We start from the raw sequence: 12,475 nt of genomic DNA on the forward strand, positions 1-12,475 counted from the left end.
GAAGACAAAGTCGTAGTCTTCGGTCAGGTTCATGTCCATCCTCACGAGCATCGCTGTTGTAATCATAAAACCCAGGTAAGCCTCAAAGGCCTGCAAGAAATCAAGATGAAGGTCGGATAAAAAAAAACTAATTCATCATTGTCATGTGCCAAATTTGATTTCCTGCACTTCTTTCATGTGTATTGTATCTTAATGTAACGCATCAAGCAAGGTGTCATAGTTTGGGGTTGGAGTCCCTACGCCAATCGGTGAGGTTCGGTGGTAGGAGGGTGGTTCTTATCTGTTATTTTCAATTCATCCACTTTCATTGGTTATTTTATCAATTGTATGACGATTGACCTTGCAGAACTACTGCGGGATCACGACACTGTGACGTCATTTTTAGAGATCCTTTTTCCTTTCGGGGATATTTATTTTGCAAGGGCTGGCAAGAAGACTTAAAAAAGGTACGCACACATGCCTCCAAGCTGTCTAGTCTGGGTTTGATTCCCGATCCTGCTATAAACTGTCACCCAGGTGCTTTACAGGCAGGGTGATTCATCAATGTGGGTGCCATCCCTCGGATTCATGTTAAATGGTCGCCTGCTAAGTGCCCTGCTAGAAAATGTCCTGCTGATTGCGGTGAGAAAGGTGATGCCCTTTATGTGACATCACTGGTACTGAGAATGCTCCTGAAAGTGATGACACTTCTGTGAAGCTCAGTGGCTGTGTTTGTCTTGTCTAACAGTCCTGTGTTGTGTCTTGTGTACTTGTCTGCATGTTGATGTGTGTGACAGCTCCCATACGAGTCTTCCATCCTGTTAATAATAAAAAAAAAAATGGGCAAAGGGAGAGGGCACTCCTTTTCACTGGAATTCTGTGTTGTAACGTAACATGTTGCACTCCCCAAGTTTTAAATTCTTTCATGAAAATTATATTGTCATTCAAGAAGACTTACTTTTTCATAATCACCCTTTTCAAAGTAGTAGTCTCGTGATGGGAGGCCCAGAGTTGGTTGATCAACCTGTCATACAGAGATGATTGGCTTCTCCGTACAGGAAGTTGCTCGTGATTATACGGATGTCAACAATGACACTATAACTCTATTTTACACTCAGAGGCGAAATGTTTCCATTCTTTTAACATTCCAAACATTATGGCAGAATATTACAGACCACTCAGCCATAAATGCTGCCCCATTTTGGTTTGTTTACCTTCAGGATATACCGATGGCAAAATAAACATGTATTAAACAAGTCTGAAGACGACGATGGTTCACGAGCGGTATTTGACGATGCACATTGTTTCAGAAGTCAAGGATGAGACAATGTGATAATGTTTGACCAAGTTATAAAAATGATCAACATGATGTGGTATGAGTGACAGGATATTTAGCTGCAAAATGTCGAAAACCCGGTTTCGTTCAACAACTTTAAAAATTTGACCTTTGCAAAACCTTTAAAGGTCACAAAACAATGTTGTGGACATTAAAATAAGGAAACAGGATACGTGCTATAGCTTATTGGAGTTAGTTCGTCGAAGAAGGTCAAAAACTCGCTTTGATTCCCACAACTTTGAAAATTTGACCTTTGTGAACTTTAAAGGTCAAAGGTCAAGGATTATGACCTTTGGTGAAAAACTTCCTCTGGAACATTCCAGGAACAATATAACGTCATATAGGTTATATGGCATTTCACACTCCTCGGATTATCCATACTTTGATGAAATCAGCGTAAAAACAAACTTTAAGGGGGCGCCACGGGCAAGGTGTTTGAGATAGAGCAAAATGGTTTCAAGACTTTAGGTGGGGAATGACCTCAAGATTATGCATAAAAAATATTGTCATCCTCGCTCTCAAAGTTTGGGCGGTCGTATGATTTTTATGTCAAAATTCGAAATTTTTGAAGTTCGTGACCTTGTGACGAAAATGAAAAAACAAAAATCGAGCCCCGTGGGGCTATGCAGGTGCCATTGGGCTGTTAGCCCGAAACCAAATACCAAATACCGAAACCCTGCCAGATTCAACAAACCCCCAAGGAGAAGATGCAAATTGAAATCGGCTACCACCTAAAAACACGTTTTTTGGGCGTGGCTCTGCCCATAATGGGCGCACCGCGCCCATTCTCAGGAAAACACAACTAGATCATGATACAAACCTCGCACCCCAATTTTATCAAGATCAGATCAAAACCCATGGAGTTATGCTCGGGACAGACAGACAGACAGACAGAGACAGACAACAATAACGTGACAATTTTACAAGATACCGATAACATCGCGTCATGCAATTTAAAGGAAAAATGTGAGAATAAAATGTGGTGCCATCAAAAAAAAAAAAATAAATAAAACAGTCATAAGTGTTTCTGACCTGGAGAACGAACATGGAGGAGTCCTTAGAGTCGATGTTTACTGTGACGTCGATGATTTCTCTATTGTTGTACATTGTGTTCAGTAGAGCCAACTGTGTGTTCAAGTTCCAGGAGCTCTCTGGATTGGTTGAGGAAATTGAAATTAGTCATCTTCGACATTCAGATATTCGAATATTCTTTGTTGTGATCCACATAAAAACATGGAAATTTTCCTTCCACCGGCCATTCAATTCAGAGAAAGGGCGTGGGATGTATCCCATCCTTTCCACACTCGCAATAAACATGTGAATAGAATGTGGTGCAAAAGTTAGTCGAAAGCGACAATGAGAGGGAAGTGGAACAGAAAAGTGAATGTCTGAACGATGAAAACAAAAATAACGGTGAAGTGGTTCTGCTTGGTCTTACATTATTTGGTCGACCTTCAACACAGTGTGTTTCTCGTACAAGGTACAAATCGATGGAAGATCTGTTCGTATCACACACAGGGCAATCTTCATGGGTCTTTCCAGTTTCATGGCATTTTCTTGAGACAAATTATCAACGGCATCAGCCCACGTGTCCTAAAAACCTGCTCCTCTGCTCTTGCTCACCCTCTCATTTGCTCAAGGTCATCTGCCATCAACTTGGAAATCAGCAAACATCACCGCCCTGCATAAAAAAGGTGCAAAAACAGATCCCTGCAACTACAGACCAATCAGCCTTCTCCCAATCATCAACAAGGTTGTGGAATCCATCATCGCTTCAGACATAAGTTCCTTCCTCTTCTCCAATGGCTTGATTTCCGATCATCAATTTGGTTTCAGACCAGGTCACCCTTCCCTGGATATGCTGCTTCTGCTCTCCCATCAATGGACGGAGGTCCTCAATGCTGGACATGAAATCAGAGCCGTATCCCTGGACATATCACGTGCTTTTGACACGGTCTGCAACCTGCCCTACTCACCAAACTCTCTTCCCATGGTATCCAAGGCCATCTCCACTCATGGCTCGTCGCAGGGATGGGCTTGGAAGGGATGGCTCGTCGCAGGGATGTTGCAGATGGGCTCGTCACAGGGATGGGCTCGCTTCCTCTCCTGTCACAGTCAACGTGTGGCCCTAAATGGAGTTCTTTCATCCCCTCTTCCTGTCCAGGCTGGAGTTCCTCACGGGAGCATTTTGGGCCCTGTTCTTTTTCTGGTTTTCATCAATGATCTCTCCAACTCTCTCGAAAATCCTCTACATCTCTTTGCTGATGACTCCACCCTCTGCCGTACCATCTGTCATCCCTCAGACCAGCAAGCAGCCGCTTCTTCTCTCTCTGCAGATCTGGATAAAAATCACAAACTGGTGATTATCACACTCTCACTATGTCTCTCCTTAAAGAACATTTGGACCCCCCCTCCCCTCATCTACTTTCTTAATAATCCTCTGGAAGAAGTCCTTTCTTTCAAGCTGCTGGGTCTCATGATCTGCCATGATCTTTTCTGGGAAAGCCACATTTCCAACCTGAACTCCAAAGCCAGTCCCCGACTGGGAATCCTACATCGTGCAAAGTCCTTCCTTGGCCCACCTGAGCTCCTGACCACATACAAAGCTTTCGTCCACAGCCTGATGGAGTACTGCTCTTCCCTCTGGGCTGGTGATCCTGCCTCTCACCTTTCTCGGCTTCCTGCTGTGGAAACCAAGGCATTTAGGATCATTGGTATCTTCCGGGTGAGGCTGAGTCTTTGGGCCTCGCACTCTCTCCCTGCAGGCAGGTCAGTGGTCTTTCTGTCTTCTTCAGTCTCCTCTCCGATCTCACCCCCCTTCTCTGTCTACAATATCACCTTCACTCTTTCATTCCTCTTTTTCCCCACCTTTGGAATAAACTCCTACACTCTCTTCAATACCATTCTTCCCTCCACGTCTTCAAAACAGCTGTTCACCACCACTTCTTATCTTCCCCCCATCTAAAACCTAGATCTTTTCTACCCCCGTTATTCCATCCACCCCAAACACACTTCCTTCAAATTCCCTGCCTTCCTTCCTGAAAGTTCCCTGTCATGTAAGGTCTTGAAAGTCCCTGTGGTGTCCACTGTGAAAAGAAGACTTTGAGCTGCAGGTTTGACAGGTCGAGTGACAGCAAGAAAGCCATTGCTAAGATGGCAAAATAAGAAAAAGGGGCTTGCCTGGGCCATGAAGCACCGCCAGTGGATGACTGAAAACTGGAAGAAGGTCTAATGGACTGAGGAATGAAAATTTGAAATCTTCGGTTCATCACGCAGGGTTTTTGTACGCCGTCGAGTAGGCGAAAGGATGGTTCCTCAGTGCGTGACACCAACTGTCAAACATGGAGGAGGAAGCGTGATGATCTGGGGCTCTTTTGCTGGATCCAGAGTCGGCGACTTGCACAGAGTGACTGGCACCCTGAACCAAAAGGGCTACCACAGCATTTTGCAGAGCCGTGCAATACCCTCTTGTCTACACCTCGTTGGTCAGGGGTTCATCCCACAGCAAGATAAGGACCCAAAACATACCTCCAGGCTATATCAGAACAACCATCGAAGAAAAGAACAAGATAGTAGGCTTTAAATGATGGAATGGCCAGTACAGTCTCAAGACTTCAACCCCATCGAGCTGGTTTGAGATGAACTGGACAGAAGGGTGAAAACAAAGCAACCTACAAGTGCAACACAGTTGTGGGAAATTCTGCAACAGTGTTGGGAAGAACTTTCCGAACAATATTTGATTTCCATTGGGGAAAGAATGCCACGAGTCCGTTCGGCTGTTATATCTTCAAAAGGTGGCTACTTTGAAGAGTCAAAAATTTAGATTAAATTTTGTTCAACAAAACAATTCCATGATTTCTTTTTTATCTGCAATTGTTTATTTGTTCTATGCTTTAATTTCATCGTACATTGAAACATTAAACTGCTTAAATTTCAGTAAAAACTGGAAAAATTGGGGTGTTCGAAAACTTTTGACCGGAAGTGTATGTATCCATACATGTATCCATACATTTCTTATTTTATTTTTTAAACGAAGAAGGCGCTTCCAACCAAAAGTAAAAACGAGATCGACTCCGCTAATTTGAGTAAAAAAAGCGAGAGCACACCCGGTCTCAGGCAACGTTTCACCAGCTTCACAGCCGGCTTCATCAGGCACAATAGACCCTGCGCCTTGGCACGTGTCCAGATTTTATTTCGATACGACCACTCATTTACGGTCACGTGTTGGTGCTCGAGGTCAAATGGAGGAGTGTTTTTTTAGATTTTGTAAAAGCAAAAACAAACATCAAATCTCATCATCGAAGGGGTGCTCTGCTCTTTTTTTGTTTTTATTTACACGTGATCTGGTGTTCTATGTGTGCGAGTGAGCACATGTGCGCGCTTGTTGTGTTTTTTTTTGTGTGCGTGTTTGTGTTACCGGGGCACGAACACGGCTGGTTTCATGTCCGAGTTGGGCATGATGAAGCATTGGTTGCGCGAGTGTTGAGGTTTTAACCTGTGTCGTTTGTTCGATGTAGCATCTCGGACACGGGTCCCATCAAAGTCAAATTTATGGTCAGATGACAGGCAATGACGTGCTATGGCTGACTGGGTCATTTTTCCAAGCCCAATTGCTCTATCATGTTCATCTAGTCGTTGTTTCAAATTCCTTCCAGTTTCACCAATGTAGAATAATTGGTCACAGTCTTTGAATGATGAAAGGTAAACGACTCCAGATTCATCACCAGTTGGTGTTGGGTCCTTGGAGGTTTTGAGATGACATTACGGATGGTGGCGTGGAGGCTTGTTGCCCGTCCCCATCTATCAACGTGCATTACAGGTGAGTTTATCTGCCAATTGAAAGGTACAAAAAAACATTTTCCTCCAGAAAGCACTTCATGCTAAGAAGTATGAAGTGCTTGGAACTTCGTTTCCGGTTCACCACCCAATTCCTTTCGATTCCACGGCTGGAATTGAGGATCGAAAACTTAGGAGTACATTTCCCCCACCACTACTCCCTCTATAACGTGCGCAGATTCGACATTATCATCCGACAAAACTCCAGTCGTTAACTATAATTTTCACTTATTTTACAACCAAAAGTCTGTTTATCGTTCAGACATCCTCGAGGAACCATCAGGTTTAGATTGTTATGTTCATGGGATCGGTGAGTGGGTTGGGCACACAGAAGAAAGGATTGAGCATGCTCTGTGTGCTCATGTAAGTTTACAAGCATTTTTTGTGTTAATCTATTGGTTCGCGAGTCAGTAAGTGACCACTATATTCGTTATGTGTGTGTGTCTGTCTGTCTGTCTGTCCGTTCTGAGCATAGCTCCATGGGTTTAGATCCGATCCTGATAAAATTTTGGTGGGAGGTTTATATCATGATCCAGTTGTGTTTTCCTGAAAATGGGCGTGGTGCGCCCATTATGGGTGGAGCCACGCCCAAAAAACATGTGTTTTTAGGGGGTAGCCGGTTTCAAGTTGCATCTTCTCGGAGGGGGTTTGTCGAATCTGGCAGGGGTTTCAGTGTTTGGTTAGCCCAATGGCAACTGCATAGCCCCACGGAGCTCGATTTTTCATTTTCGTCCCAAGGTCAAGGTCACAAGGTCACGAACTTAGAAAATGTCAAAAAAAAATCAATAAATTGGGCATCGAGCTCCGAGGGTTTTCAACTGTTTCGAATGAAAGTTGGTATGCAAGTCGTGCTCTTCGAGTACTACAACTTTCATCATTTACATTTTTCCCAATTCCCACCAGTTTGCCCGTGGCGTCCCCTCGAAGGTCAAAAAATAAAAAAGGCGAACCGTGTACATTGCTCATTAACCATTGCCGTCTCTAGACTTGTGGTTAGAGTAAAGTTGTCTGATGCACTGCTCTCATGGGGAGATGGGCATAGTTCAAATTAGAGCTCAGATAAGGAAAGGATGTCTCAACTGGTGTTCCTCATCTGAAAAAGCTGGACCAGGGATACATTATGGAGGGCTCCACTGTAAAATTGCGGCTCCAATAAAATGCAGCACCATGTGTGCTCGTGGGAGCCAGGCAGCTGCATCAAGGCTGGCAATTAGCTCTCTGGCGAGTGCTGATACTCGCCTTGTGATTAGTGGAGGTGGTGGCTCTGGAAGCAAGGCTTCCATTAGCCTCATGATTGGGCGGCACATTGGAGTGTGTGGAGAGTGGCTTCAGAGAGAGCGAAGCACAAGGGAGCATATAAAAGTAGGAGCTCTGGGTGGTCTTTGGTGGTCGGTGCAGTTGGTGCTGTTCACTGCCATTTGCTGGGCTTGGGCTCCGGCTCCTGGTGGCTGCTTAAGGAAAGAGATCTCCATTGCCTTCATCTGCTTACTTGCTTGCTTGCCCACATTCACCTGCTCACCCTCGGCATGCCTGTTCAGCTGCCTGCTCACACACTGGGAGCCTCAAGCTGCAAGCCAGCGGAGTTACGTGCCACTGCCTTAAAAAACAAAACCTGACAAAGGGCCGAGGAGCTCCTTGTGAGCCAACGGCCATCCATATGTAGTGCCCAACTGTGTCTGCGGACGTCCTCCTGCAGTTGGGTCACCTTCTTCGAGGAGGTCCATGGCAGGATTTGCACTCCGGCCACCGTGAAAACATTCACTCCGCAAAAAACAAGAAAAACACAAAGAAAACTCAAAACCCACTCCATGGGAGTACCTCCTGTGCAGTTGCCCTTCACATGGCAACTCACCTGATTACGAGATTGGGGAAAGCCTTCAGGACCCCCATTCCTTGACAATCGGAGGAAAACTATGGGACGGTCCCTTTGGGTAGGTGCTTGGAATGTCCTATCCCAAAGAGGATGATCACCTGTCTCTGCTATCATCTGAGCCCCAGCATTTGAACATCGATATTGGAGCACTCTCTGCAGTTTGGAGACCGGATGGTGGTGAGTTCATTGACCGTGGTTATACTGACAACTGGCCTGGTCACTCTGATGGTTACCATACCCAAGGAGTTGCTGTAGCTGTATCCAATAAGCTGACCCCAATGATAATTGAGGTAACACCGGTCAACGAGCGTATTATGAGACGAAGGATTCGTCACTCCTTCGGTGTCATTTACCTGGTCTCTGTTTATGCTCCGACTGAGGCGAGTGATCTCACCGTGAAGGATGCATTCTACGCCACGCTCGAGTCTGTGGTTGATCAGTGCCCCAGACGAGATACACTTCTTGTCTTGGGGGATTTCAATGCATCGACTGGAACTGATAGGGATGGTTATGAGACATGTGTTGGTCCCCATGGACCAGGAACTATGAACCAGAATAGCACTAAGTTCCTTGACTTTGCAAGAAGTCATGGACTTAGGGTGGCTGGTTCATGGTTTCAGCACCCACAAGCTCATCGCTGGACTTGGTATTCCAATGCTGGCGGTGTGCCATAGGAGATTGACCATTTCCTCATTGATGGTTGCTGGAGGATGATCTAGAACTGCAGTGTCCACCGGAGTGCTCAGTACCACAATACTGACTCCCGGCTTGTTGTAGCAACTCTGAAGCTGCACCTGAAATCCGGGAGAATGGTACCATCCCAGCCTAGGCTGGATGTTGGCAAGCTCAAGGATGAGAGGGTAGCTGAGTGGAGATTTGGGAGTTGTGGTTGGTTTGGGGGATCCTGAAGAGTTATAGAGTGCCTTCAAGACCACGTCCGTGATGTTGCCGGTGGATGTCTTGGAATTCACAAAAGAGTGAGGAAGAATTTTGTCTCTCAAGGGACACTGGATACCATTGAGCAGAGTTGCAGGGCCAGGCTGAATGGTAGAGCTGAGCTGTTCAGGGAGCTGAGGCATAGAACTACATGCACTTAGGGTGAAGAAGGAGGCCTATGTGTGAGGAATCTGTGAGGGGGTAGAGCATCAACTGTGGTCGTTATTCTCATCCTGTTTACAGGGGAATTAATGCATTGTGTTCATCCAAGCCCATCCCTCAGTGTACTGCATTTGGAACAGAGGGTGGTGGGCTCTTGACAGAGGAGTCCGAAGTGAAGGCCCGCTGAGCCGGTTACTTTGAGCGGTTGTACCAGGCTGATCCACCGTCTATCAAGTTGGACATCAGCGGTGTTACAATCCCTGTTGCTGATCCTCCAAACAACTGTGGTCCACCTTTGCTTGTGGAAACACGGGCTGTGGTGAACCGGTTGAAACGGGGTAAAACTCCTGGGAACTGTGGCATCCATGCTGAACTTCTCAAGGCTGGTGGAAATGCTGCACTCGTGTTGATGCATGCAATTCTGTGCTCTGCTTGGAACACAGGCATCATCCCAACTGATTGGAAGAGGGGCCTTGTTGTCCCTCTCTGGAAAGGGAAGGGTGATCGCCAAGACTGCAACAACTACCGAGGGGTGACGCTGCTCTCAGTGCCGCGCAAGGTCTTTGGTCGGATAATTCTTGATAGGGTTCGCCACCATCTGCTTGAGCACCAGCGTCCAGAGCAGTAAGGCTTTACACCAAAGAGGTCAACGATTGACCATGTCCTTGCTCTTCTGGTCCTCACCGAACGCAGACGAGAGTTTCGGCAGGGGCTGCTTGCAGCCTTTGTTGATCTCTGTTAAGCGTTTGATTCAGTGAATTGGGATGCCCTCTGGAGGATTATTGGTCTTTGTGGGGTGCCACCAAAACTGATTGATCTGATGTCTGAACTCTACTTTGGTACTGAGAGTGTTGTGAGATGTGGTGGTACCATCTCTGACTTATTTCCAGTTATTACTGGAGTTCGTCAGGGGTGTGTACTGGCCCCCCACACTTTTCAGCACTTGTATGGACTGGATTTTAGGGAGGATGTCGGAGAGATCAAGCTGTGGTGCATCGTTTGGGAATGTCAAGATCTCTGACCTTGATTTCGCAGATGATGCAGTCATCTTTGCGGAGACTTTAGATATCCTTTTGTGGGCCCTCGAGGTGCTGATATGAATGAGGAGTCGGAGCTGCTGGGATTACGGGTTTCCTGGGTCAAAACTAAGATCCAGGCTTTCAATAACATCTTGGATGCTGCTGTCCTGTCTGTGCCTGCTTGTGGTGAGGATGTTGAGGTCGTGGAGAGATTCACTTACCTTGGCAGTGATAATCATGTCTCTGCTGGCTGTGAGTCAGAGGTCAATAGACGTCTGGGTCGGGCCTGGGAAGTCGTGGATTCACTGGATCATGGGGTATGGCGCTGCCGGTACCTGTGCGGGAGGATGAAAGTCTGAGACTTCAGGTCCTTGGTGCTTCCAGTGTTGCTCTATGGATGCGAAACTTAGACTCTGACCAAGGATCTGAGATGGAGGTTTAATTCCTTTGGTACCAGGTCTCTTCGAAGAATCCTGGGCTATCGCTGGTTGGACCTTGTGTCCAACGAGCAGTTGCTGAGAGAGACTCGGATGAGATTTCCTACCTGCAAAATCAGTGAGCGTCAGTTGCGGCTGTATGAACATGTGGCTTGTTTTCCTGTCGCTGATCCTGCTCACCAGATTCTCTCAGCGAGGGAGTCTCGTGAGTGGAGGAGGCCAACGGGCCGACCACGTGCCTCGTTCTTGCAGCAGTTTGACCGGCATCTCAAGGCGATGGGGATGGGCCAAGCATCTGCCTGGGGGATGACCAGACGGAGGCCCCTGGAGTACCGGTGGAAAGTGGACACAGCGACGCGCTGCTCTGGCACATGCTCCCATGCCTGACCTGACCTGTTGGAATTCAATCAAAGCACGGTCAGGTTCGATGTGAGTGAGTTGTGTGCTCATGGTGCCCTCTGTTGTATTCACTGCCTTCTCAAGTGTTATATATTAATTTTAATTGTGAAAGTCTACCTTTCATGTGGGATTCTCCGTTTGTGTTGTCTTGTCTTGTTTCATCAAATTATTTATATATTTTGAAATTATAAATAGCATGTGTCTGCCTGGTTCCACATCCTGCCACACTGTTTGAGCTGTTTCAATACATTTCATAATTGCTGGAGGACATAAATTTGATTAACAAATCAAATAAATAACTGGAGTGGTGTCGAATCACATTCGGAGTCATGAAGTGGTGCACACCACTTACGATTCGCCTCATTCATTTGGCCATCCGCAAAGCGACCGCTTCAGCATTTCGCAGCTGCATGTCCGACAAGTGAACGGTCCCTGGCAGGGCTGTAAACATGACTTTGTTTCTTGTATTGACTCACCATTCCATGACTTTGATGCGACAGGCCACCCTCCGACGTGCTCCAGAAGTTTAAGCAATGGGGTTGCTCCTCGCTCCTCAATCATAGCTGAATGGTAACACAAAAATGTTGGTACAAACACAATCAGAACCAGCCTCCATCGATATGAACAAATGTGCGTGTGTGTGTGTGTGTGTGTGTGTGTGTGTGTGTGTGTGTGTGTGTGTGTGTGTGTGTGTGTGTGTGTGTGTGTGTGTAGTCAGTGTGTCTCCTCCATAACTCCAAAACTATAAAACCGAGCAGCCTGAAACTTTGCATGCATACTAAGAAAACTCCAAGGAAGTACATGACTGAAAATTAGGTGTTTGGGTTAATTAAAACACCCCTTTTGAAGATAATTAACGGCCTTATTCAACTATATCCTTCATCAGGAGATCCTCAGCCACCACGCTCTCTGGGTCTTAAGATGTGTCCGAGGTAACCTCGCTGGAGTCTGAAGCCACCATGTTTTTTGGCCTGCTCAACCATGCCTTGACTGGGAACAGGCCGTAAGGCTTTCTTAGGCCTAGTTGACATTTACCACGGCGGCCATGAGGTCTCCAAAATCTGTGGCCACGAGCAATTATACGGCGGCCGCAGTATTTCCACGGTCACACAATGTAGCAGTCACATATGTTTTTATTTTTCGGGGAGCCGCACGGGGTATTTAGAAATCGTGGAGACCGAAAACGTGGGGGTGCCGTACGGTCTTTGATTTGATGTCGCACGGTGACCTTAGGGCGTCGCTGCGGCGGCCATAGAATTTAAGGCAGACGCAAGGTGCCTGCAAGGCGACCGCAGGGGGACTGCAGGGGGGCCCTAAGGCGAACGTGCGGCCAGACGGATGGTAACGAGTGGGTATATATACCAGTTCTTTTTTTTACTGAAATAAAAATATAACAGTATATATAACTGAATATACTATAACTATAATATACCGTGGTGCCCCCAGAATCCGAACGCCCCATTGTTTGAACAAATTGGAATCCGAACAATTTTTTCGA

General features: G+C 46.4%; 1 protein-coding gene across 5 annotated transcripts in view; it reads right to left on the bottom strand.

The window, feature by feature from the left end:
• Positions 1–12,475, bottom strand: part of LOC147029161 (membrane metallo-endopeptidase-like 1) — a 154,489-nt gene that overhangs the window by 103,622 nt on the left and 38,392 nt on the right. For all 5 annotated transcript variants that reach the window (XM_085876259.1, XM_085876260.1, XM_085876258.1 and 2 more), the window contains exons 6-9: positions 11,454–11,540; positions 2,348–2,466; positions 938–1,003; positions 1–90 (exon numbers count right to left, since the gene is read on the bottom strand). The exon at positions 1–90 is cut by the window's left edge and continues 45 nt beyond it. In XM_085876259.1, coding sequence (XP_085732385.1) covers positions 1–90; positions 938–1,003; positions 2,348–2,466; positions 11,454–11,540 — 362 coding nt within the window. The remainder of the gene's footprint in view (positions 91–937; positions 1,004–2,347; positions 2,467–11,453; positions 11,541–12,475) is intronic.

Source organism: Eptatretus burgeri, chromosome 4, assembly GCF_056783735.1.
Source record: "Eptatretus burgeri isolate ZD-2024b chromosome 4, Ebu_testis_v1, whole genome shotgun sequence".
NCBI lineage: Eukaryota > Metazoa > Chordata > Myxini > Myxiniformes > Myxinidae > Eptatretus > Eptatretus burgeri.